This window comes from Eurosta solidaginis, chromosome 1 (genome assembly GCF_040869045.1).
Source record: "Eurosta solidaginis isolate ZX-2024a chromosome 1, ASM4086904v1, whole genome shotgun sequence".
Classification (NCBI taxonomy): domain Eukaryota; kingdom Metazoa; phylum Arthropoda; class Insecta; order Diptera; family Tephritidae; genus Eurosta; species Eurosta solidaginis.
This window is the reverse complement of record NC_090319.1, coordinates 367,089,072-367,116,106: the sequence shown is the minus strand read 5'-3', so window position 1 is coordinate 367,116,106 and position 27,035 is coordinate 367,089,072. Positions and strand designations below refer to the sequence as shown.

At 35.3% G+C, this 27,035-nt stretch overlaps 2 protein-coding genes across 2 annotated transcripts in view; one reads left to right on the top strand and one right to left on the bottom strand.

Annotated features, from left to right (window-relative positions):
* spg (dedicator of cytokinesis spg) overlaps nt 1-27,035 on the bottom strand; it is a 469,383-nt gene that overhangs the window by 77,636 nt on the left and 364,712 nt on the right. The window lies entirely within an intron of this gene.
* Nucleotides 906-17,152, top strand: LOC137252115 (uncharacterized). The gene is made up of 5 exons (XM_067787421.1): nt 906-1,204; nt 16,134-16,164; nt 16,229-16,849; nt 16,909-17,031; nt 17,081-17,152. The coding sequence occupies exons 1-5, from the start codon at nt 906-908 to the stop codon at nt 17,150-17,152; spliced, it is 1,146 nt and encodes a 381-aa protein (XP_067643522.1).

The following is a 27,035-nucleotide window of genomic DNA, read 5'->3' as shown; positions in this document are numbered from 1 at the left end:
GCTTAGAAAAATTTTCTTCTAATTGAAAAACCTTATTTCTAAAATGTTGATGTTGCTTTGCCCGGGGTGTGAACCCAGGGAATACGGTAGATAACACATGGATCGTTCCATATTCGCTAATTTTGTCTAAGGCATTCAAAACACATATAAATGTTGAGTATTGCAGTTCAATAAAGTCATTTAAGTATGTTTGCAAATACGTCACCAAAGGAAGCGATTTGGCGGTTATTGGCGTGGAACGAGATGAAATTAGCAAATTTCAAATGGGCAGATATTTTAATATCAATGAAGCAATCTGGAGAATATTTTCATTTGCAATACATGAACGCCATCCGACTGTTGTGCATCTGGCAGTTCATTTGGAGAATGGCCAACGAGTTTATTTCAACGCAGAGAACATAGTACAGTGAGCGGAAAGACCACCAGCAACCACTTTAACAAGTTTCTTTGCATCTTGCGCCAGTGATCCGTTCGCGAGAACATTGCTTTACTCTGAGATTCCTCGGTACTATACATGGAATGCATCGTCAAAGAAATGGTTACGCAGGAAGTACGGCCATCCAGTAGATGGTTATCCAGGTGTTTTTTCAACTGATGCATTGGGAAGAATTCACAGTATCCATCCAAAGAACGATGATTGATTTCACCTACGTTTGCTTCTGGTCAATGTACGCGGTTCAACTTCATTTCAATCTTTGAGGACTGTAGATGGTACCATTTGTGCAAAATTTCGAGAAGCATGTCAACAATTGCAATTGCTTGAACACGACAGTCACTGGAATCAAACGCTAGCGCATGCAATAGCTTCCTCACCAGCCACTGCAGTTCGTGCACTTTTCGCTATAATAATTTCGACATGTCAGCCTTCAAACACGCGTCTATTATGGGATACGTACAAAGATGACATGGCAGAAGATATTTTGCACCGCATGCGACTCGCGATAAGAAATTTCGAGTTGCAAATGAATGCTGACATCGACAATGAAGCATTAGTCCTTATTGAAGATTTATGTTTACTCATGAGTGGAAAACTATTGATTGAAGATTTCGATCGAACATTAAGAGATTTGTGCAATAATGATCGTTGCTTTGGAGGAGTGATGATATTGCTGGCGGGCGACTTCAGACAAACACAACCCGTGATTCCAAAATCCACAGCGGCGGATGAGCTAAACGCATGTCTGAAGTCATCGCATTTGTGGAGGTATGTTAAAACCATTTCATTGACCATCAATATGCGAGGTTTGATGCAACACGATAGAACTACAGAGGTTTTTTCAAAAGAACTGCTGCGAATCGGCAATGGACAAGTTCCGATAGATCCTTGCAGTGGATTAATATCGATTCCAACGGCGATTTGCCAATTCGCTTCAAGTAAGGATGAACTAATTAGCAGTGTATATACAAATATCGCTCAAAATTGTGGTAACTACGAATGGTTAGCCGCACGCGCATATTTAGCAGCAAAAATATTGATGTCATTTGATAACACAATTCAACTGTGCAAATATACATATATATAAACAAACAATTACTCGGAAATTTTCTTATGAAAAAGTATAGCAAAATGTTTTGTCAAAGCCACGTTCATTTAATTTCTCTCCAATATGCGTCAATATGAACCTGTTTGTTTAACTAATTAAAATTTCCACTAAAGTTATTAATTAAATAGGCTAATTAGGCTCCTATAACAAAAAATTTATTATTATTATTATTATTACTATTATTTATTACGGCCAAAAAAGCCTAATTCATTGTATAGAACAATTTACAAAATTCATAACTGTTTCTTAAAACTATTTCATTAAAAAGGAATGAGTAAATTCAATGTTTAACTAATATTACATATTTAAATTTTTACAATATAGAAATAGTTTTTCTTTAAACATAACAACGTTTTCACAGTCTTTTATCTCTGCTGGTAGTTCATTATACATTTTATAGCCTACGTATTCTAAGGTATTTTTTGCGAACTCGGCTCTTCCTGTGGGCAGTTTTAAATTTCTGCTACTCCTAGTTCCATAGTTATGGATCTCATGATTGTACTGTATCCTATCACTCAGATAATTTGGTAACATTCTCTGTGTTATGTAATGTATAAACTTCAAAGAGTAATAACAGATTAATGGTGTTGTGTTGCCGGAGCGTACCGCATCTGTATCCGGCAAAGGACCATCACATCGATAACACTCCCCAACAACAACAACAACAACAACATTAATTGTTTAATACTAAGCCAATTTAACATAGGAAGCATAACACTTTTTGATGTTCTATAAGAGAATTTTACTGTCAAACGCATTGCTTTGTTTTGCTCTATTTGGAGCTTATTAATTAACGTATCATTTGTTAATAGTAGTATTGTTGGGCAGTAAATAAAATATGGTTCTACAATTGATCTATATACTAATATTTTGTGATGTTGGCTAATATGCTTACATGTTCGATACATAAATCCTATTTTCTGTGCAATTTTCTTCTCTAAATGATTCATATGTTCTGTGAAACTTAGTTTATATAAACAAACAGTACTCGGAAATTTTCTACGAAAAGTATAGCAAAATGTTTTGTCAAAGCCACGTTCGTTTAATTTCTCTGCAATGTGCGTCAAAATGAACCTGTTTGTTTAACTAATTAAAAATTCCTATCAAAGTTATTAATTAAATAGGCTAATTAGGCTCTTATAGCAAAAAATGTATATGAAAATGTTATTATACACGCTTAATAACACTGGTTTACACTGGCTTTTTTTTTTACAGCCAAATGCACCAGAGACGCCATTATGAAATTCCTATGTAAAATCACCCCCTGATTCCGAAAATCAAGGTAATTTTTAATTCTACATTTTTGAGATATTTACGAATTACCATTTTTTCAAAAAAAAATAAAAAATAAAAAATTGGGTCCACTTAATCATATATATCTCAAGAGCGATTCCAAAACGGTTTGAAGCTTGTAAAAGGTAATAAAATTTGCTATAAACTGTTCGTACACACATTTTGCTAGGCCCTGCAGATTCAAAGATAACGAACAATCATTACGGATTTTTTCAATTTTTTTTGTAAATATATAAAAAAAATTTTACTTTGCGAGGAAGGATCTCGAAAACTTTTTATTTTTTTTTCGCTGATTTTTTTTCTCTGTAAGATCTGCTTTATTACCAAAAAAATCGATGATCTAATACAAAAGCTATAAGCATTCAAATAAATATATCCATATAGTAAAAATTAAGTACCCTACAAATAATAGCATATTCTTACGAATATTAGCAACACTAAGGGGTACTGCCATTTCTAAGCCGATGCTAAGCAGTGATTGTATGCACATCCATAGATCAATCATTATGTATCTACATAAACGAATCAATCATTATGTCTACACATATGTACGTACACGCAGCGGAAAAGCAATGCACAAACACATGCAGATATCTTATCTGAGATATGCAATTATAATTGTGGAAGTGTCGCTCACAAACACACGCGCATATGAGAGCTACACACGTACATCTGTAGTTATAATTATAGCAGATAACCAACTAGAAGATTCTAGAACAGAAGCGCCTAGAAGATGCAAAGAGGAAATCAAAGAGTATATAAGGCAGCAGCCGTAGAGGCGCTACAATCAGTTTCGATTAAGCACCCTATCTGTCGAGCAATAGAAGTGTTATTTCGAAAGTACTTGAATAAAGGCCATTTTGCATTATTAAATATTGGAGTTATTTATTCAACAGTTTAGTGATTCGAACATAGCAGAAGGTTGCAAATAAGAGGATTTGCAGTAAATTCGTTACAATATGTACATATGATTCTGTCTTCACTGTATGAGGTTATTTTATAATTGAGAAAGTTATGTGTCTTGTTTTGACGCTTATTAAGATTAGGATCGGTTTCTCTTATGAGGAACCGACGGTAGTCACCCATCATAGCGACATTCCAGAATCCTTGATACCGACTTTCAATCATTTTCATTTGCTGGTGAAACTTTTCGCCATGCTCGTCACTTTCGTCGCCAAGATTTTGCGGGATAAAATTTAAATGGGAGTGTAGTGTAATGAAAGAAAATAAAACAAGTAACGAAGGCTAAGTTCGGGTGTAACCGAACATTACATACTCAGCTGAGAGCTTTGGAGACAAAATAAGGGAAAGTCACCATGTAGGAAAATGAACCTAGGGTAACCCTGGAATGTGTTTGTATGACATGGGTATCAAATGGAAGGTATTAAATAGAGTTTTAAAATGGAGTGGGCCATAGTTCAATAGGTGGACGCCATTTCGAGATGTCGCCATAAAGGTGGACCAGGGGTGACTCTAGAATGTGTTTGTACGATATGGGTATCAAATGAAAGGTATTAATGAGTTTTTTAAAAGGGAGCGGGTCTTAGTTCTATAGGTTGACGCCTTTTCGAGATATCGCCATAAAGGTCGACCAGGGGTGACTCTAGAATGTGTTTGTACGATATGGGTATCAAATGAAAGGTGTTAGTGAGTGTTTTAAAAGGGTGTGGGCCTTAGGTCTATAGGTGGACACCTTTTTCGAGATATCGCCATAAAGGTGGATCAGGGGTGACCAGGGATGGACCAGGGATATGGGTATCAAATGAAAGGTGTTAATGAGTTTTTTAAAAGGGAGTGGACCTTAGGACTATAGGTGGACGCCTTTTCTAGATATCGCCATAAAGGTGGACCAGGGGTGACTCTTGAATTTGTTTGTACGATATGGGTATCAAATGAAAGGTTTTAATGAGTATTTTAAAAGGGGTGGGCCTTAGTTCTATAGGTGGACGCCTTTTCGAGATATCGCCATAAAGATGTACCAGGGGTGACTCTAGAATGTGTTTGTACGATATGGGTATCAAATGAAAGGTTTTAACGAGTATTTTAAAAGGGAGTGGGCCTTAGTTCTATAGGTGGACGCCTTTTCGAGGTATCGCCATGTATGTGGACTAGGGGTGACTCTAGAATGCGTTTGTACGATATGGGTATCAAATGAAAGGTGTTAATGAGTATTGTAAAAGGGAGTGGGCCGTGGTTCTATAGGTGGACGCCTTTTCGAGATATCGCCATAAAGGTGGACCAGGGGTGACTCTAGAATTTGATTGTACGATATGGGTATCAAATGAAAGGTGTTAATGAGTATTTTAAAAGGTAGTGGGCCTTAGTTCTATAGGTGGTCGCCTTTTCGAGATATCGACATAAAAGTAGACCAGGGGTGACTCTATAACGTGTTTGTACTAGGGGTGGGACTATTCGAAAAAAATTATCGAATAATAAACTCTTTTATTCGCCAGATATTCGTAATCCGAATAATATTTATTCGAATTTTTTATTCGTTTATTCGGATAGTGCTATTCGGATAATACTATCCGCACTATCCGGATACTTCGAATAGTAAAATAAAAGACATTGCGTTTATGTTACGCTCATCGCTTGTACAGATGAGCATGCACATATATTTATACGTACATATATTTATGTGTGTATAGATGCATATATGCATATATTTTTGTTTGTTTGGGGTTGCTTTGTCAATATTCATTTACTTAGTTACATATATTTACGTAACCAAAGTTGTGCTTGAGTCTTAAGCTAGAAATAGTTATCGGGGTCGTTTACCACTGTACTGATAACATATATATAATACTTCTATATCAATACCTTCCTATCTTCCTAATGTGCAAATTTTCTGTCAATCATTATTTCCTGAAACTGTGCAAATCTATTTTCTGCGCATGCGCGGGCTTTGTTAGTGTTAGTGAATTGTAGTAGCGTGTGTAAAAAAAGTATTAAAAGGGGAACCAATGGGTCACTATCCCCTTTACCCAACTTTTGCATACTAATTGTTATAAAATCTCAGTTTAGGCGATTAAACAATGAAAACGCTAACAAATACAATACAAGGCTTGACGTCTTTATTATTTAAGCATGGGCTGCAGCCATACAAAGTACATTATTTACAAAAAAAAACAAAACAAGGCGAAGAATTCATATTTTTGAAATGAAAAAAATTCAAATATACATGTATGAAAATACACATATACATACATCCCAACAAGCATTTCTTTAAACGTTTTAAAAAATAATTTAAAATGAATATGCTTGAACATAAGATATATAAACGTTTTAAAAATTTTACTTATTTTGAATTTTTTAATGAAATAAATTTTTGATGAAGTAAACAAAATATGAGTACTGGGCTGGCTGCTATTGGTGTTGAAATAATATCTATTTTGTAAATTTTACTTATAACAACTGAAAATCTTACGACCACTAACTAGATTTGTTTTCAATTTATGCCATTTGTTGCGCCTACGCATATTTTGTAACTGTTAATTCTGTGCATGAGAAATTCGTAGTTGTCAGTTGGCAATATTTGTTTTTTTGTCGCTTTTTGGTCACTAAGGGCTCATTTACATACGTATATCTGCGCACTCAGTACAAATCGGTAATGCTAATCTGCGGAGTTCTTAAAACAATCAAAAATTTTATAATACTAATGGAAAACAAAAGCTTACTTTTTCATTTGTAGAACGAAATAGCATAATGTACAATATTGATAGAAGCAAGACGGCTTGTTGAAATATACATATATTTAAGCCCCCTTTTTAAAAAAATTTAACGACAGCCTTGGGATTTTGTCTCCTTCTCTCGTTGCATATCTGTACTGTAATGTTTGACAGGCTGCACAGTTCAGTACCCTGCAGTCAAAAGCCAAAGTAGTCAGCAAACATTCTAGTTCATTGACTATAATTTTGTGGTGTTATTCATACTGGTCAGGTTTAGAATGGTTCATTGACTATAACTTTGTGGTGTTATTAATACTAGTTAGTATTTAAATAATTAATTTCACTAGAATTTCGTCTGTCGGTTCGAGGAAATGCGCGAGTGCTTTCTGTAGCCAATTTGCAAGGCATACTTCAGTTAACAATGCCAGATATCGTCCAAATCAATGGGCACATAAACACAAGCATGACACCGTTACCTCTACAGAGGTTAAAGAAGTTATTGAAAAGGCCAAGCCATCTATATCAATAGTCCGAGACGGAAGACCTATACCGATGCCAAAACACCTTGGCCATGAGGGCATCAGTAGACTACGACATTTTTTCCACTTGTCGTTAAAAGCCTATGCCTTTCCAGAATAACAGAGAAAAACCGGAAACCCAGCCAGTATCTACCGATATTATCCCTTTAGTAAGTAACGAAAACGTTGAAAGCCGTTATGGTTCCCTCAATTAAATGAAATTGTTCGGTTATCCAGCCAACAGCATGACTTCCGTAAAGTGCATATCACTACCACCATTCTGAACTCCATTAACACTCATAACAGGCCGGCGGTAGTGCAGCTTGGCCTGTTTTGACACAGTCAACCACTACTGATTCGTTCCTTCTCCGTTAGATAGATAGATAATTTATTGAGGATTACACTGCGACCATTGGTCAGCACCTCATCCCATCCCACGTCCATGATGAACCCTAGCAGTTCTCTTGGCTTGAGGGATTTAATGTGGGAATGTTCTGGCCATGGTGAACCCATAAACTTAGCCCTGCGTCTTGAGATTGCGTCACATTCAGTGTTATTCCGTTACTTTTTAGTTTTCATATATATGTATGTATTTTTATTAAAATTTATTCCAAAGTATAATGTATTGAAGTGATAAATTTTAAAGTTATATACATACATACCTTTATATATATGAAATATAATGAATAACATAAATTTGAGCTAATTTATGAATTTTTAAGTAATTTTTCAACCCAACTGAGACTAGTATATTAAATAGTAGGATGCTGATGCAAATATCGACTAGTATGTCAACTGTTATTACAGTGATGCATAGACTGGTAGTATGCCAACTGGTATGTTGATGTTGAATACACTGACTAGTATGTCAATTGGTATGATATTGGTGTATATAATAACTAGTATGCCATCTGGTATAATGCTGGCGCAAAGGCTGACTAGTATGTTAATTGGTATGAGTCCGATGGGTATGCTGATTAGTATGTCATCTGGTATGATGTTGCTGTATATAATGACTAGTTTGTCAATTGGTATGATGCTGATGCAGAGGCTGGCAATTGATATTTCGTAGGACATCGCCGTGTTAAAAATACCATTTATTAATATGGAAAAAAGACAGAACTCATACTAGTTTTTTTATTTATTTAGTATTCTTCTAGTATACAACTAGTTGGTTTGATTGCAGGGTAGTAGTGATATAGAAGTATTACATATATGACTGATAATAGAACTTTGTTTATTAGTAAACAGGTGTGGAAATGTTCATACATAATGGTACATGTAAAATATGTACCTAATTTTAATAAGATTAATATGGAAGGGATTTTTGTTTCCCATATACATACATACATATTGTATGGAAAATTTTTGTTTTGATATCTTTTGAATTGTATAAACATCAATTTGGTCACCATTAAAAAATATATATACATGTTCCGAGCGAGTTTTCTGAAGTGCTGGTAACATTGTTAAGCCTTCAAGAAGTAAACTTAACCCATATCATGTATCAGCTTTAATATTTTTACACCAAAATAAAAAAAATATTTACACAAATTTTAGAACTGAGTCATCATTTACATATATATAAATAAGAAAATCAGCTTTATATGACACTGAAATGAGTAATTAAGCTAATATTGTTTTTATTGTATGTATGTATATAAAAGAAATAAATAAAAGAAATTTTATCATGAAATAAAAAAAAATTGTTCACTTTGAAGGGCAAAGGTTAAGGTTTTTTGCTTTTTGAATGTCCTATAACTCGAAATAAACCTCAAAATACTACTGATCATTTGTGATAAGTGATTTGTCTTCTGTTCAATACGGATTATAGGTACCCACACCATCAACAAAAAGAAGATGGTATCCTCATTTTATACTTTCCATTGTGCCGTTTTTTAATTATGAATAAGTTACGCGATGCAGGATATAAAAGGACATTGCTGGTTAATATTTATGGTTAACGAAATTTCCAAGCTCGGAACTTAAAGAAAGACAAAGAACATATACATAATCGATTAAAAACCCACAACTAAAAACCGAAGGAAAAGTTTGCCTGAATATTTCCATCTATGTATATGCAAATTTACGTCTTGTATGTATTTATGGTTGTAGGACTGTAATCAGTCAGTAGCAGTAGTTAGGTCAGTCAGTAGCAGGTAGAATACACGAGTATGCACACATAAAATTATTGCAAAAACCAAAAGATTTAAAAGAAAAGAATTTCATCCGCAAAAAAGAATACTCAGCTAGTCCAAGCATCAACAAAATGAAATTAAAAAAAAATAAACAATACCCCCACTAACCGTAAAAGTAGGTGGGATTCTTATTTCATATCACCCTTTGCGCATTTTCTGGAATACATACACATAGAGGTACCCACATGCACTTGTATATGAATCTAATTTCAAAGGAATCTGCAAGAATTCAACATGTACTTATGTTAGAATATGCTTATATGCACATTTGGGTGTTTATATTACAGCGTTTAATGCGTTCAAGGACAATCAAAATTTTAAGGAGCGGCAAAAACAGACAGACAGCCGTTTTTGAAACTAGTCACTAATTCCACTAGAATTTTGTTACGTTTAAAATGGATTGCTTCAAACTTTATTTTAGGAAATTTTTTTCCAAAATTTTCATTAAGTTAACATTGACCTTAAATAACTTTTGATTCATCAGAAATCAACGCAATCAACGCAAAAAATGTTGACAATGACATGTAAAAATATTTTTCTTAATGGTGACCAATTAGATGTTTCTACAAACCAAAAGATATGAAAAGAAAAATTGTCCATACAACTTACATACATACATATGTATGTGTTTTTATGGGAAACAAAAATCCCTACCATATTAATCTTATTAAAATTAGGTACATATTTTACATGTACCATTATGTATGAACATTTCCACACCTGTTTACTGATAAACAAAGTTCTATGACCATTACAGTTGTAAACGACCCCGATAACTATTTCTAGCTTAAGCCTCAAGCACAACTTTGGTTACGTAAATATATGTAACTAAATAAATGAATATTAACAAAGCAACCCCAAACAAACAAAAATATATGCATATGTGCATGCTCATCTGTACAAGCGATGAGCGTAACATAAACGCAATGTCTTTTATTTTACTATTCGAAGTATCCGGATAGTACTATCCGAATAAACGAATAAAAAATTCGAATAAATATTATTCGGATTATTTGAAACGAATAAATTTATTCGTTTATTCGAATAACGTTTTTCGAATATAATTCGAAAATACTCCCACCACTAGTTTGTACGATATGTATGTATGAATGTATTTATTTAATGATCAAAACTATTAGTACAATAAGATTTGAGGTCTTTTATAGTATAACATGAAAGGAAAGATAGTTATAAGTAGTAGTACAAGAAGAAAATAAACAGTTACATGATACTGATATAAACAGATATATATTGTCACGGATATTAGCATCACTAAGCTATACCATCACTAAGGCGATGCTAAGGCATGCTAAGCGATATTTACGTCAATAATCAAATCATGTATACACATATATAAGGCAGCTGAGAGATGTCACACACAGATGCATTTACTTATACGCCTATGTGTGTGCGAGAGACTGTAAGCTACAAACATTCACATAAATAATTCAATCATTATGTATCTACATAAACGAATAAATAATTGCGTCTACACATATGTACCATGTACGAATACGAGCAGCGGAGAGTCAATGCGCAAACACATGCATATATCTGAGATACGCCTATAAGTATGCAATGACAAAAACTATAAAAATTGTGCAATTGTAGTTACAGCTGAAAAGTTTGAGAGCTACTGGACTAGTAGATTCTGGAAGCGCCTAGAAGATGTATAAAACTGTGCAATTGTAGTTACAGCTGAGAAGTTTGAGAGCTGCTGGACTAGTCGAAGCGACTAGAAGATGCGAAAGTTAAAATCAAAGAGTATAAAAGGCGACAGATGTAGAGGCGCTGTAATTCAGTTTGATTTGAGTTGTCAAGCAGTTACGACTAAGACGATATCTAGCGAGCAATAGCAGTATTATTTTGAAAGTGGAGTTTCATTTGAGCTATCAGTTTGGCTATTAAGCTATTCGTTGCACAGTTTAAGTGTTATTGTGAAGTATTTTAATAAAGGCCATTTTTCCATTATTCAATATTGGAGTTATTTATTCAACAGTTTAGCGATACGAACCTAGCAAAAGGGCAAATAAGAGGATATGCAGTAAATTCGTTACAATATATATATATTGTAAGCCTATCCATAAAAGCTAATTTGTAATTTGTAATTTATTCACTACCACATACACGCAGGCGTTTAAGGTTACGCCATAAAACATTAGGAGGCAGGGAGGGGTTAAGCTTCGCAACATAAAAATTACGCTTTTCACATCTGATAATGGAAGTTGCTCTGTTCCGGGCGGCTTTGAGCGAATTCCAGTGAGACTGGTAAGGGTTTGCTTTCCATTTAGACAAAGCCTTGTAACGCGCCTTGATTGCTGCCAACACTCTAGACGTGAACCAGGGCGACACCGATGATTTTTTCTTACCAAATCGGTCGGGGACATGCTTGTTAAAAATACTTAGTAGATTCTCATTTAGGAACTCAAGATTATCATTAACACTACTAAAGTACCAACAATTGGACCAGTTCACAGAGCTAACATCCATAGCCAATAAGTTCATGTCAATGTTTCGAAAGTCCCTAAATGAGAAAGTCACTTCAGACTCACATTGTCCAAGATTTATGTCAAGTGTACAGAATATGAAGTCGTTATCCGATATAAATGCAAATTGGTCAAACGCAGAGACAGGGGAAAGTTCAGAGACAATAAAATAGTCCAATAAGCTTGGGTTATTTATGTTGGAATACCTTGTGGGAATGGATGTGTTTACTACAGAGACCAAACACAGATAAATTGTTCAACAAGCTAGAAGTAATGGAGTCACGCACAAGAAGATTAACGTTAAAATCACCGCATAAGATTACACTTTGGTAATCAACAACAAGCGGAGATAGGGAGGCAAAGAACGGATTAAGACTTATATTCCTTTTTGGGTTGTATACACATGACAGGAGGGCTTGGGAGAATCTATCAGACAGCTCAACAAATATATATTCTACGGCACAGGGCTCAGGTCGGGATAATACTTTCATATTAATATTATTTTTACAGTAAATAGCTATTCCGCCTCTTTTTTTACTACATCTGTCATGACGAACCATTGTATAATTTTAAGGGAAAAGTGCATGTCATTAATGCAACTTGAGAACCAAGTTTCAGTTACACAGATTACGTCGACCGCAGAACACTCAAATGCATATCTAACAATACCAATTTTTTCGGGATTAAGACTCCTAGCATTAAAGCGCACAATATTGACGCCTTTATGACGATTGCAAAGAATGTTTATCATGGCTAAGCTATTCTCCCGAATACCATATCCATCGTTGTTAACAGATATGTCAATACACAATTCAAAACTGAAGGAAAAAAGAGAATAGAAGGACCGTGTTTACAGTTATCTGAATAAGGCGCAATGGAGAAAAATAAGCGAAATATTAAAAATAAAATTGAAATAAACTTAAAATTTAAATAAATGTAATGGTATATAGTGAAAAATCGGCGCATATCACTCCAGACTTTGCAACTCGCTCAGCTCAGTGATCTTAACTGCCTCAGAATCCCTCGTAAATCTGATAAATACAGCGGAAGAGAAATCGTTGGTGGTTCTGCTTGCGTGCACGTTATTGTTTTGATCTTGCAGTTTGTTAATATGCTGCTGGAGTTTAATGGAGTTTTCTTCAAGTCCGATGATACGTGCTGTAAATTCATCAACTTTAGCGTTGAGCAAAGCAATCTCTTCGTCGAATCTCTTTGCAATATAATTCTCTAGGTCTACAATTTTGTTGGAAAGACTCTCAAACCGCGACTCAAGCTTATCAGATTGGAGTTTAGGTTTTTCTTCCAAATCCTTTAGTGCACCCAAGACGGATGAGATGATGGCACTTTCATCAAGTTTGGCTGCTTTCGCCAGCGGAGAACCTTTACTTGCCCGACGCTTAAGAGGTGCAGGGGGGCTGACATAACGACAAAATAGTAACAAAAGCGGAAAGGCCAGATCAGCGTAATTACACTTCCGCACCGCTCAACAATATATGATACTTTACAGATTATTTTATGGCCTTTACTCCCAGACACGCGGCAACTCTAATTTATGTTTATTTATAATATCATCAAAATGTTGCAAATTTTTAGGCAGCTGGCCTTTGGATACGGTCCACAACTTTGTATTTGTTGTTTACTATTTGTTCTTCTCACTTTCGTTATCGCTATAAGGCTTCTATGAAAGTTATTGGTATTTTCTTTTAAAGCGATTTTCCGCACATGATCACAAAATTATTAATTATGCACACGAATTGAACTATGTCACTGGCGATTATTAGAACAATAACGTGATGACTATCAGGTTATCACCTAGAAGCCAATCAATTGATAAAATTACGTGTTTTTCACGAAGATATGAATATTTTTAGAAACCACTTGAGGACACTTTGCAATTTCACTTCTTTGCCGAACAGGGTTGCCAACTATTGTTGGGTATCAAATGAAAGGTACTAATGAGGGTTTTAAAAGCGAGTGGCCCTTAGTTGTATATGTGAAGGAGTTTTCGAGATATCGACTAAAATGTGGACCAGGGTGACCCAGAACATCATCTGTCGGGTACCGCTAATTTATTTTTATATATAATACCACGATACTGTTCCCGCCAAGATTCCAAGGGCTTTTGATTTCGCCCTGCAGATCTTTTTCATTTTCTTCTACTTAATACGGTAGGTGTGACGCCCATTTTACAACGTTTTTTTCCAAAGTTATGTTTTTCGTCAATAAACCAATCCATTTTTTAATTTTCGTAATTTTCGATATCGAAAAAGTGGGCGTGGTTATGGTCCGATTTCGTTCATTTTAAATAGCGATCTGAGATGAGTGCCCAGGAACCTACATACCAAATTTCATCAAGATACCTCAAAATTTACTCAAGTTATTGTGTTTACAGACGGACGGACGGAAAGACGGACAGACATTGCTAAATGGATTTCTTTTTGTGTGTGTAATATGGATATCAAGTGAAAGCTGTTGCTGAGAGCTTTAAAGTAATTTACATTGTGATATTCGATTTAGTCGCATCAACCCGGCAAAACTGATAAATATGCACGCGAAGCCGAAATAAAGACATGAATTAATAATACAAACATGCCTACATGCCTATTTACATACGTCCTATTAGATTTGCCTGAAATTTGGTATATAAATTTGCCTATATTAGTATTTACGATCCTTTTTCCGGGAAGTAGACCAGAGACGGACTGGGACTGGGATTCGGACTAGGATTGGGACTGAGACTCGGGGTGGGACTCGAACGAAATATATACCACCCTCTGAGACTGGCAATTAGGGATAACGAAGAATGAGAAGAACTTGAGAGAAGAGAAAAGAGGGAGGAGAAGGAGACTGAGAAAGAGATAGAGTGAGACCAAGATAGAGATAGCTGAAGCGAAAAATACGGAGGGATGAGTGAATAAAAGGATTAAGAAAAACTGAAGAGGGGGTGAGGGCAGAGTTAGATGGAAAAAGCTTATTAAAATGTATGCAGATAGACCAAATTTAGGGCAGAACAATGTCTGCCGGGTCTGCTAGTACATATATATAAGCAAACAATTACTCGGAAATTTTCTTATGAAAACGTATAGCAAAATGTTTTGTCAAAGCCACGTTCATTTTATTTCGATGCCAATATGCGTCAATATGAACCTGTTTGTTCAACTAATTAAAAATTTCCACTAAGGTTATTAATTAAATAGGCTAATTAGGCTCCTATAACAAAAAATTTATATGGAAGTGTTATTATAAACGCTTGATAATCATTATACACATATCAATTTGATAACACAATTCAACTGCGAAAATATCTATATATATATAAATGATTTGGAGTTTAATGGGAACGCTAAAACTTGAAAACGGCTGAACCAAATCAAATACTTCCTTAGGGAAGTTTGTTTGTTGTTACCCCGCGAAGGTTTAGTCGAAGAAAAAATTAAAAAATGTTAGGGGGCGTGGCACCTCCCACACAATCTTAATTTTTAAAGCTGATTATCTCTAAAAGGGTTCAAGGTAGGGACTTGGAAATTTGTGTGGAGATAAACGATAACAATTCCATATTAACGCAAAATAATAGGAGTTATACGAAAAGGGGGCGTGGCACCTCCCATACATACTTAGCGTTGGAAGCTGAATATATCACAAAGAATAAATGGCAGGATCCTGAAAATTGGTATAGAGCTAAATGATATCAAAACCATTCCCACGCATAAAAGTTGGGGTTATCGGAAAAGGGGGCGTGGCACCCGCCATATAATCTTAATTTTTCAAGCTGAATATCTATAAAAGCGTTTAAGGTTGGGACCTGAAAATTGATCAGGAGATTAACGATATCAATAGCATGCTTATGAAAAAAACAGTAGTTTTGGGAAAAGGGGCGTGGCACCTCCCATGCGTTCTTGATTTTTAAGGCTAAATATCCCTAAAAGTGTTCATGGCATGTACATAGAAATCACTATGCAGATATACGATATCAATACCATGTTCACCCAAAAAAAAAAAGATTTATTGAAAAATGGGGCATGGCACCTCCCATACGTACTAAACTTTTGAGGCTGAATATATCTAAAAGGGTTTGGAGGAGGGGCCTGAAAACCATTATGGAGGTATACTATATCCATACTCTTACTTACTTAAAATAGCCAATACTAAGTGAAGATAAATTGGAGCGTAGTAGGCGGTCATTCCATTTGACAGCTTACAATATTATTTCTAATGTAATAATTGAAGCGGTAGCTTTTCGTGTTAAATAGTTTACATTTACGAAATAGAAAATAGCGAATGTGTGGATTATAATTTTCTGACTGGTTTCAATCATATTTCGTTTAAAAATGTGAGTGAATTGGTAAAAGTGATTTAGTGTGTCGGCGAATATCTATTTACATTGGACTATATATAGTTTATCGTTAAATTGCATCTTTTTCCTTAGTTGGGTTAGCTCATTTTTGGAATTTTCAAAGGTAAGTTAACGGTTGGTAAAACCTTATGCGAGCTGTATGCAAATGTATGATCATTTTCAATTAGATATTTGTTAAGATGCCAAGAATCAATGTGCATGGTAACATTGGTCGGCATTCTCACAGCATAAGGAGAATACGAAATTTCAGAGCACGTCAAACAGAAAGGGAAAGTGGTATTGAGAGGGTATCAGCTCGAAATAGACTACTGGAGAATCGTGAGCACCAGTTAGGAGATGTAAACCAAACTTACAATAAGGAAGAACGATTGAGAAGAAGGGAAGTTCGTGCTCGCGAAAGTGATAAAGTAAGATCACAACATGCGATTATTCGAGGACAACAGCGGCAACAACAAGTTTCTTTGGTGAACACTGAACGGGCAGGCTTTCGATATGAGCCAAACATTCAATATAGCGAATCTGTTCAAATCGGTCAAATGTCAGTAGTTTGTCAACATTGCAATGCAGTAAAATTTCAAAAAGAACCGCCAGCATTATGTTGCGCGGGGGGAAAGGTTAAGTTGCCAGAATTGCTTCCACCACCAGAGCCATTGTTCCAGCTGCTTTACGGTGAATCTCCCAACTCGAGGCATTTCTTACAGCACACTAAAATGTACAACGATTGTTTTCAAATGACGTCGTTTGGCGGTGAAATTGTAAATGAACAAAACTACAATCCAACGTTTAAGGTAATTTTACTAAGCGCAATACTTGACAGAAACTGAAGAACGTTCCTCCAATTATACAGGTTCATGTGCAAATTTTTCATCTCGCTGGATCGCTGTTGACGCATCAAGCTCAAGAACGCAAATATCTCCAAATTTACTTTCTGGGAGATTCACATGATGAACTAAATCGAGTACTATCTTCAATGCAACGAAAAGAGAAATATTCGATCATTTGCAGCACGTGTTTGTTACACGAACACAATGACCTCATCAAACTGTTTACGATTTCGTTGGAACGTCTGCCAGCAGATGATCATAGTATAATCATACATGCGGACAAGAGACCAACAGGAACTCATGAAAGACAATATAATGCATCTACAGTTAGCGAAATATCAGTTGTTGTTGTTGGAGAAAATTTGGAGTCGCGTGATATTGTCATAAAACGTAGAACTGAAAACGCACTAAAGCGGATAAGTGAGACACATCGGTCTTACGACGCAATGAAATATCCGCTCATGTTCTGTCGTGTGGAAGACGGATATCACTTAGGCTATAAGATGATAAATCCCATGAATGGTTAGTACAAAAAAATGTTTGTTTGCTACTTCATATATGTAATTTAAACTTTTAGGTGTCGAGACAAATAAAAAGGTCAGTTCAATGAACTTTTACGCATATCGAATGATGATCCGACAAAACTATGACAACCACTTACTGAGATATCGACGATTATTCCAACAGTATGCAGTTCATATGTACGTTAAAGTTGAGACAGAACGACTGAATTACATTCGATACAATCAGTCGAAGTAGCGATCTGAAGAGTATGTTCACTTACGAGATGCGATGAATAGTGATGCGGATATTAAAGATATTGGTCGACTCACTATTTTGCCATCGACATACATAGGCAGTCCTAGAACTAGCATGACTACTCCCAGGCCGCGATGACTTACGTGCGCAATTATGGACGACCGGATTTGCTTGCAAAAATGGTCAGACATTACGAATCTGTTGCTTCCCGGCCAATCACCAAGCGGTCGCCACGACGTCACAGCACGAGTGTTTAAAACAAAAACTCAGATGTTTAATGGACTTCATTACGAAACAACGTGTATATGTTACTGTTCGATGCTGGATGTACTCAGTGGAGTGGCAGAAGAGAGGTTTACCACACGCATACATTCTGCTTTGGACGGTGGAGAAAATTACACCTGACCAAATTGATGACATAATTTCCGCTGAAATTCCTGATGTTGATATAGATCCAGAGCTGCACGAAGTGGTGATGGCCAATATGGTTCATGGGCCATGCGGACAATACGATCCATCTTCGGTTTGTATGTCGGACAATAAATGCAAAAGACGCTATCCACGTGCTTGTATTTCGGAAACTCAAACTGGAAACGATGGATACCCTCTATCGGCGTCGCTCACCCGCTGACAATGGCAGAACATCCATCACTCAATTGAAAGGAAAGAATTTCTTGGTAGATAACACATGGATCGTTCCATATTCACTAATTTTGTCTAAGGCATTCAAAACACATATAAATGTTGAGTATTGCAGTTCAATAAAGTCATTTAAGTATGTTTGCAAATACGTCACCAAAGGAAGCGATATGGCGGTTATTGGCGTGGAACGAGATGAAATTAGCAAATTTCAAATGGGCAGATATGTCAATATCAATGAAGCAATCTGGAGAATATTTTCATTTGCAATACATGAACGCCATCCGACTGTTGTGCATCTGGCAGTTCATTTGGAGAATGGCCAACGAGTTTATTTCAACGCAGAGAACATAGTACAGTGAGCGGAAAGACCACCAGCAACCACTTTAACAAGTTTCTTTGCATCTTGCGCCAGTGATCCGTTCGCGAGAACATTGCCTTACTGTGAGATGCCTCGGTACTATACATGGAATGCATCGTCAAAGAAATAGTTACGCAGGAAGTACGGCCATCCAGTAGATGGTTATCCAGGTGTTTTTTCAACTGATGCATTGGGAAGAATTCACAGTATCCATCCAAAGAACGATGATTGATTTCACCTACGTTTGCTTCTGGTCAATGTACGCGGTTCAACTTCATTTCAATCTTTGAGGACTGTAGATGGTACCATTTGTGCAAAATTTCGAGAAGCATGTCAACAATTGCAATTGCTTGAACACGACAGTCACTGGAATCAAACGCTAGCGCATGCAATAGCTTCCTCACCAGCCACTGCAGTTCGTGCACTTTTCGCTATAATAATTTCGACATGTCAGCCTTCAAACACGCGTCTATTATGGGATACGTACAAAGATGACATGGCAGAAGATATTTTGCACCGCATGCGACTCGCGATAAGAAATTTCGAGTTGCAAATGAATGCTGACATTGACAATGAAGCATTAGTCCTTATTGAAGATTTATGTTTACTCATGAGTGGAAAACTATTGATTGAAGATTTCGATCGAACATTAAGAGATTTGTGCAATAATGATCGTTGCTTTGGAGGAGTGATGATATTGCTGGCGGGCGACTTCAGACAAACACAACCCGTGATTCCAAAATCAACAGCGGCGGATGAGCTAAACGCATGTCTAAAGTCATCGCATTTGTGGAGGTATGTTAAAACCATTTCATTGACCATCAATATGCGAGGTTTGATGCAACACGATTGAACTACAGAGGTTTTTTCAAAAGAACTGCTGCGAATCGGCAATGGACAAGTTCCGATAGATCCTTGCAGTGGATTAATATCGATTCCAACTGCGATTTGCCAATTCGCTTCAAGTAAGGATGAACTAATTAGCAGTGTATATCCAAATATCGCTCAAAATTATGGTAACTACGAATGGTTAGCCGCACGCGCATATTTAGCAGCAAAAATATTGATGTCATTTGATAACACAATTCAACTGTGCAAATATACATATATATAAACAAACAATTACTCGGAAATTTTCTTATGAAAAAGTATAGCAAAATGTTTTGTTAAAGCCACGTTCATTTAATTTCTCTCCAATTTGCGTCAATATGAACCTGTTTGTTTAACTAATTAAAATTTCCACTAAAGTTATTAATTAAATAGGCTAATTAGGCTCCTATAACAAAAAATTTATTATTATTATTATTTATTACGGCCAAAAAAAGCATAATTCATTGTATAGAACAATTTACAAAATTCATAACTGTTTCTTAAAACTATTTCATTAAAAAGAAATGAGTTAATTCAATGTTTAACTAATATTACATATTTAAATTTTTACAATATAGCAATAGTTTTTCTTTAAACTTAACAACGTTTTCACAGTCTTTTATCTCTGCTGGTAGTTCATTATACATTTTATAGCCTACGTATTCTAAGGTATTTTTTGCGAACTCGGCTCTTCCTTTGGGCAGTTTTAAATTTCTGCTACTCCTAGTTCCATAGTTATGGATCTCATGATTGTACTGTATCCTATCACTCAGATAATTTGGTAACATTCCCTGTGTTATGTAATGTATAAATTTCAAAGAGTAATAACAGATTAATGGTGCTGTGTTACCGGAGCGTACCGCATCTGTATCCGGCAAAGGACCATCACATCGATAACACTCCCCAACAACAACAACAACAACAACATTAATTGTTTAATACTAAGCCAATTTAACATAGGAAGCATAACACTTTTTGATGTTCTATAAGAGAATTTTACTGTCAAACGCATTGCTTTGTTTTGCTCTATTTGGAGCTTATTAATTAACGTATCATTTGTTAATAGTAGTATTGTTGGGCAGTAAATAAAATGTGGTTCTACAATTGATCTATATACTAATATTTTGTGATGTTGGCTAATATGCTTACATGTTCGATACATAAATCCTATTTTCTGTGCAATTTTCTTCTCTAAATGATTCATATGTTCTGTGAAACTTAGTTTATATAAACAAACATTACTCGGAAATTTTCTACGAAAAGTATAGCAAAATGTTTTGTCAAAGCCACGTTCGTTTAATTTCTATGCAATGTGCGTCAATATGAACCTGTTTGTTTAACTAATTAAAAATTCCTATTAAAGTTATTAATTAAATAGGCTAATTAGGCTCTTATAGCAAAAAATGTATATGAAAATGTTATTATAAACGCTTAATAACACTGGTTTACACTGGCTTTTTTTATTACAGCCAAAATGCACCAGAGACGCCATTATGAAATTCCTATGTAAAATCACCCCCTGATTCCGAAAATCAAGGTAATTTTTAATTCTACATTTTTGAGATATTTACGAATTACCATTTTTTCAAAAAAAAAAAAAAAAATAAAAAATTGGGTCCACTTAATCATATATATCTCAAGAACGATTCCAAAACGGTTTGAAGCTTGTAAAAGGTAATAAAATTTGCTATAAACTGTGCGTACAACACATTTTGCTAGGCCCTGCAGATTCAAAGATAACGAACAATCATTACGGATTTTTTCAATTTTTTTTGTAAATATATAAAAAAAATTTGTACTTTGCGTGGAAGGATCTCGAAAACTTTTTATTTTTTTTTTTGCTGATTTTTTTCTCTGTAAGCTCTGTTTTATTACCAAAAAAATCGATGATCTAATACAAAAGCTATAAGCATTCAAATAAATATATCCATATAGTAAAACTTAAGTACCCTACAAATAATAGCATATTCTTACGCATATTAGCAACACTAAGGGGTGCTGCCATTTCAAAGCCGATGCTAAGCAGTGATTGTATGCACATCCATAGATCAATCATTATGTATCTACATAAACGAATCAATCATTATGTCTACACATATGTACGTACACGCAGCGGAGAAGCAACGCACAAACACATGCAGATATCTTATCTGAGATATGCAATTATAATTGTGGAAGTGTCGCTCACAAACACACGCGCATATGAGAGCTACACCCGTACATCTGTAGTTATAATTATAGCAGATAATCAACTAGAAGATTCTAGAACAGAAGCGCCTAGAAGATGCAAAGAGGAAATCAAAGAGTATATAAGGCAGCAACCGTAGAGGCGCTACAATCAGTTTCGGTTAAGCACGCTATCTGTCGAGCAATAGAAGTGTTATTTCGAAAGTACTTGAATAAAGGCCATTTTGCATTATTAAATATTGGAGTTATTTATTCAACAGTTTAGTGATTCGAACATAGCAGAAGGTTGCAAATAAGAGGATTTGCAGTAAATTCGTTACAATATGTACATATGATTCTGTCTTAACTGTATGAGGTTATTTTATTATTGAAAAAGTTATGTGTCTTGTTTTGACGCTTATTAAGATTAGGATCGGTTTCTCTTATGAGGAACCGACGGTAGTCACCCATCATAGCGACATTTCAGAATCCTTGATACCGACTTTCAATTTCATTTTCTGGTGAAACTTTTCGCCATGCTCGTCACTTTCGTCGCCAAGATTTTGCGGGATAAAATTTAAATGGGAGTGTAGTGTAATGAAAGAAAATAAAACAAGTAACGAAGGCTAAGTTCGGGTGTAACCGAACATTACATACTCAGCTGAGAGCTTTGGAGACAAAATAAGGGAAAGTCACCATGTAGGAAAATGAACCTAGGGTAACCCTGGAATGTGTTTGTATGACATGGGTATCAAATGGAAGGTATTAAATAGAGTTTTAAAATGGAGTGGGCCATAGTTCAATAGGTGGACGCCATTTCGAGATGTCGCCATAAAGGTGGACCAGGGGTGACTCTAGAATGTGTTTGTACGATATAGGTATCAAATGAAAGGTGTTAATGAGTTTTTTAAAAGGGAGCGGGCCTTAGTTCTATAGGTTGACGCCTTTTCGAGATATCGCCATAAAGGTCGACCAGGGGTGACTCTAGAATGTGTTTGTACGATATGGGTATCAAATGAAAGGTGTTAGTGAGTGTTTTAAAAGGGAGTGGGCCTTAGTTCTATAGGTGGATGCCTTTTCGAGATATCGCCATAAAGGTGGATCAGGGGTGACCAGGGATGGACCAGGGATATGGGTATCAAATGAAAGGTTTTAATGAGTATTTTATAAGGGAGTGGGCCTTAGTTCTATAGGTGGACGCCTTTTCGAGATATCGCCATAAAGGTGTACCAGGGGTGACTCTAGAATGTGTTTGTACGATATGGGTATCAAATGAAAGGTTTTAATGAGTATTTTAAAAGGGAGTGGGCCTTAGTTCTATAGGTGGACGCCTTTTCGAGGTATCGCCATGTATGTGGACTAGGGGTGACTCTAGAATGCGGTTGTACGATATGGGTATCAAATGAAAGGTGTTAATGAGTATTTTAAAAGGGAGTGGGCCGTGGTTCTATAGGTGGACGCCTTTTCGAGATATCGCCATAAAGGTGGACCAGGGGTGACTCTAGAATTTGTTTGTACGATATGAGTATCAAATGAAAGGTGTTAATGAGTATTTTAAAAAGGAGTCGGCCTTAGTTCTATAGGTGGCCGCCTTTTCGAGATATAGACATAATAGTAGACCAAGGGTGACTATAGAATTTGATTGTACGATATGGGTATCAAATGAAAGGTGTTAATGAGTATTTTAAAAGGTAGTGGGCCTTAGTTCCATAGGTGGTCGCCTTTTCGAGATATCGACATAAAAGTAGATCAGGGGTGACTCTATAACGTGTTTGTACTAGGGGTGGGACTATTCGAAAAAAATTATTCGAATAATAAACTCTTTTATTCGCCAGATATTCGTAATCCGAATAATATTTATTCGAATTTTTTATTCGTTTATTCGGATAGTGCTATTCGGATAATACTATCCGCACTATCCGGATACTTCGAATAGTAAAATAAAAGACATTGCGTTTATGTTACGCTCATCGCTTGTACAGATGAGCATGCACATATATTTATACGTACATATATTTATGTGTGTATAGATGCATATATGCATATATTTTTGTTTGTTTGGGGTTGCTTTGTCAATATTCATTTACTTAGTTACATATATTTACGTAACCAAAGTTGTGCTTGAGTCTTAAGCTAGAAATAGTTATCGGGTCGTTTACCACTGTACTGATAACATATATATAATACTTCTATATCAATACCTTCCTATCTTCCTAATGTGTAAATTTTCTGTCAATCATTATTTCCTGAAACTGTGCAAATCTATTTTCTGCGCATGCGCGGGCTTTGTTAGTGTTAGTGAATTGTAGTAGCGTGTGTAAAAAAAGTATTAAAAGGGGAACCAATGGGTCACTATCCCCTTTACCCAACTTTTGCATACTAATTGTTATAAAATCTCAGTTTAGTCGATTAAACAATGAAAACGCCAACAAATACAATACAAGGCTTGACGTCTTTATTATTTAAGCATGGGCTGCAGCCATACAAAGTACATTATTTACATAAATAGTACAAAAAAAAAACAAAACAAGGCGAAGAATTGATATTTTTGAAATGAAAAAAATTCAAATATACATGTATGAAAATACACATATACATACATCCCAACAAGCATTTCTTTAAACGTTTTAAAAAATAATTTAAAATGAATTTGCTTGAACATACGATATATAAACGATTAAAAAATTTTTATTTTTTTTTTTAATGAAATAAATTTTTGATGAAGTAAACAAAATATGAGTACTGGGCTGGCTGCTATTGGTGTTGAAATAATATCTATTTTGTAAATTTTACTTATAACAGCTGAAAATCTTACGACCGCTAACTAGATTTGTTTTCAATTTATGCCATTTGTTGCGCCTACGCATATTTTGTAACTGTTAATTCTGTGCATGAGAAATTCGTAGTTGTCAGTTGGCAATATTTGTTTTTTTGTCGCTTTTTGGTCACTAAGGGCTCATTTACATACGTATATCTGCGCACTCAGTACAAATCGGTAATGCTAATCTGCGGAGTTCTTAAAACAATCAAAAATTTTATAATACTAATGGAAAACAAAAGCTTACTTTTTCATTTGTAGAACGAAATAGCCTAATGTACAATATTGATAGAAGCAAGACGGCTTGTTGAAATATACATATATTTAAGCCCCCTTTTTAAAAAAATTTAACGACAGCCTTGGGATTTTGTCTCCTTCTCTCGTTGTATATCTGTACTGTAATGTTTGACAGGCTGCACAGTTCAGTACCCTGCAGTCAAAAGCCAAAGTAGTCAGCAAACATTCTAGTTCATTGACTATAATTTTGTGGTGTTATTCATACTGGTCAGGTTTAGAATGGTTCATTGACTATAACTTTGTGGTGTTATTAATACTAGTTAGTATTTAAATAATTAATTTCACTAGAATTTCGTCTGTCGGCTCGAGGAAATGCGCGAGTGCTTTCTGTAGCCAATTTGCAAGGCATACTTCAGTTAACAATGCCAGATATCGTCCAAATCAATGGGCACATAAACACAAGCATGACACCGTTACCTCAACAGAGGTTAAAGAAGTTATTGAAAAGGCCAAGCCATCTATATCAATAGTCCGAGACGGAAGACCTATACCGATGCCAAAACACCTTGGCCATGAGGGCATCAGTAGACTACGACATTTTTTCCACTTGTCGATAAAAGCCTATGCCTTTCCAGAATAACAGAGAAAAACCGGAAACCCAGCCAGTATCTACCGATATTATCCCTTTAGTAAGTAACGAAAACGTTGAAAGCCGTTATGGTTCCCTCAATTAAATGAAATTGTTCGGTTATCCAGCCAACAGCATGACTTCCGTAAAGTGCATATCACTACCACCATTCTGAACTCCATTAACACTCATAACAGGACGGCGGTAGTGCAGCTTGGCCTGTTTTGACACAGTCAACCACTACTGATTCGTTCCTTCTCCGTTAGATAGATAGATAATTTATTGAGGATTACACTGCGACCATTGGTCAGCACCTCATCCCATCCGACGTCCATGATGAACCCTAGCAGTTCTCTTGGCTTGAGGGATTTAATGTGGGAATGTTCTGGCCATGGTGAACCCATAAACTTAGCCCTGCGTCTTGAGATTGCGTCACATTCAGTGTTATTCCGTTACTTTTTAGTTTTCATATATATGTATGTATTTTTATTAAAATTTATTCCAAAGTATAATGTATTGAAGTGATAAATTTTAAAGTTATATACATACATACCTTTATATATATGAAATATAATGAATAACATAAATTTGAGCTAATTTATGAATTTTTAAGTAATTTTTCAACCCAACTGAGACTAGTATATTAAATAGTAGGATGCTGATGCAAATATCGACTAGTATGTCAACTGTTATTACAGTGATGCATAGGCTGGTAGTATGCCAACTGGTATGTTGATGTTGAATACACTGACTAGTATGTCAATTGGTATGATATTGGTGTATATAATAACTAGTATGCCATCTGGTATAATGCTGGCGCAAAGGCTGACTAGTATGTTAATTGGTATGAGTCCGATGGGTATGCTGATTAGTATGTCATCTGGTATGATGTTGCTGTATATAATGACTAGTTTGTCAATTGGTATGATGCTGATGCAGAGGCTGGCAATTGATATTTCGTAGGACATAGCCGTGTTAAAAATACCATTTATTAATATGGAAAAAAGACAGAACTCATACTAGTTTTTTTATTTATTTAGTATTCTTCTAGTATACAACTAGTTGGTTTGACTGCAGGGTAGTAGTGATATAGAAGTATTACATATATGACTGATAATAGAACTTTGTTTATTAGTAAACAGGTGTGGAAATGTTCATACATAATGGTACATGTAAAATATGTACCTAATTTTAATAAGATTAATATGGAAGGGATTTTTGTTTCCCATATACATACATACATATTGTATGGAAAATTTTTGTTTTGATATCTTTTGAATTGTATAAACATCAATTTGGTCACCATTAAAAAATATATATACATGTTCCGAGCGAGTTTTCTGAAGTGATGGTAATATTGTTAAGCCTTCAAGAAGTAAACTTAACCCATATCATGTATCAGCTTTAATATTTTTACACCAAAATAAAAAAAATTAAATATTTACACAAATTTTAGAACTGAGTCATCATTTACATATATATAAATAAGAAAATCAGCTTTATATGACACTGAAATGAGTAATTAAGCTAAGATTGTTTTTATTGTATGTATGTATATAAAAGAAATAAATAAAAGAAATTTTATCATGAAATAGTTATAAGTAGTAGTACAAGAAGAAAATAAACAGTTACATGATACTGATATAAACAGATATATATTGTCACGGATATT

Excerpts from the sequence above, each read along its gene's own strand:
- LOC137252115 (XM_067787421.1), top strand. The coding sequence starts at position 906 with ATGGCAGAAGATATTTTGCACCGCATGCGACTCGCGATAAGAAATTTC. Across the intron at positions 16,850-16,908 it reads ACTACAATCCAACGTTTAAG|GTTCATGTGCAAATTTTTCA; the intron begins GTAATTTTACTA and ends CCAATTATACAG. Across the intron at positions 17,032-17,080 it reads TAAATCGAGTACTATCTTCA|ACGAACACAATGACCTCATC; the intron begins ATGCAACGAAAA and ends CGTGTTTGTTAC.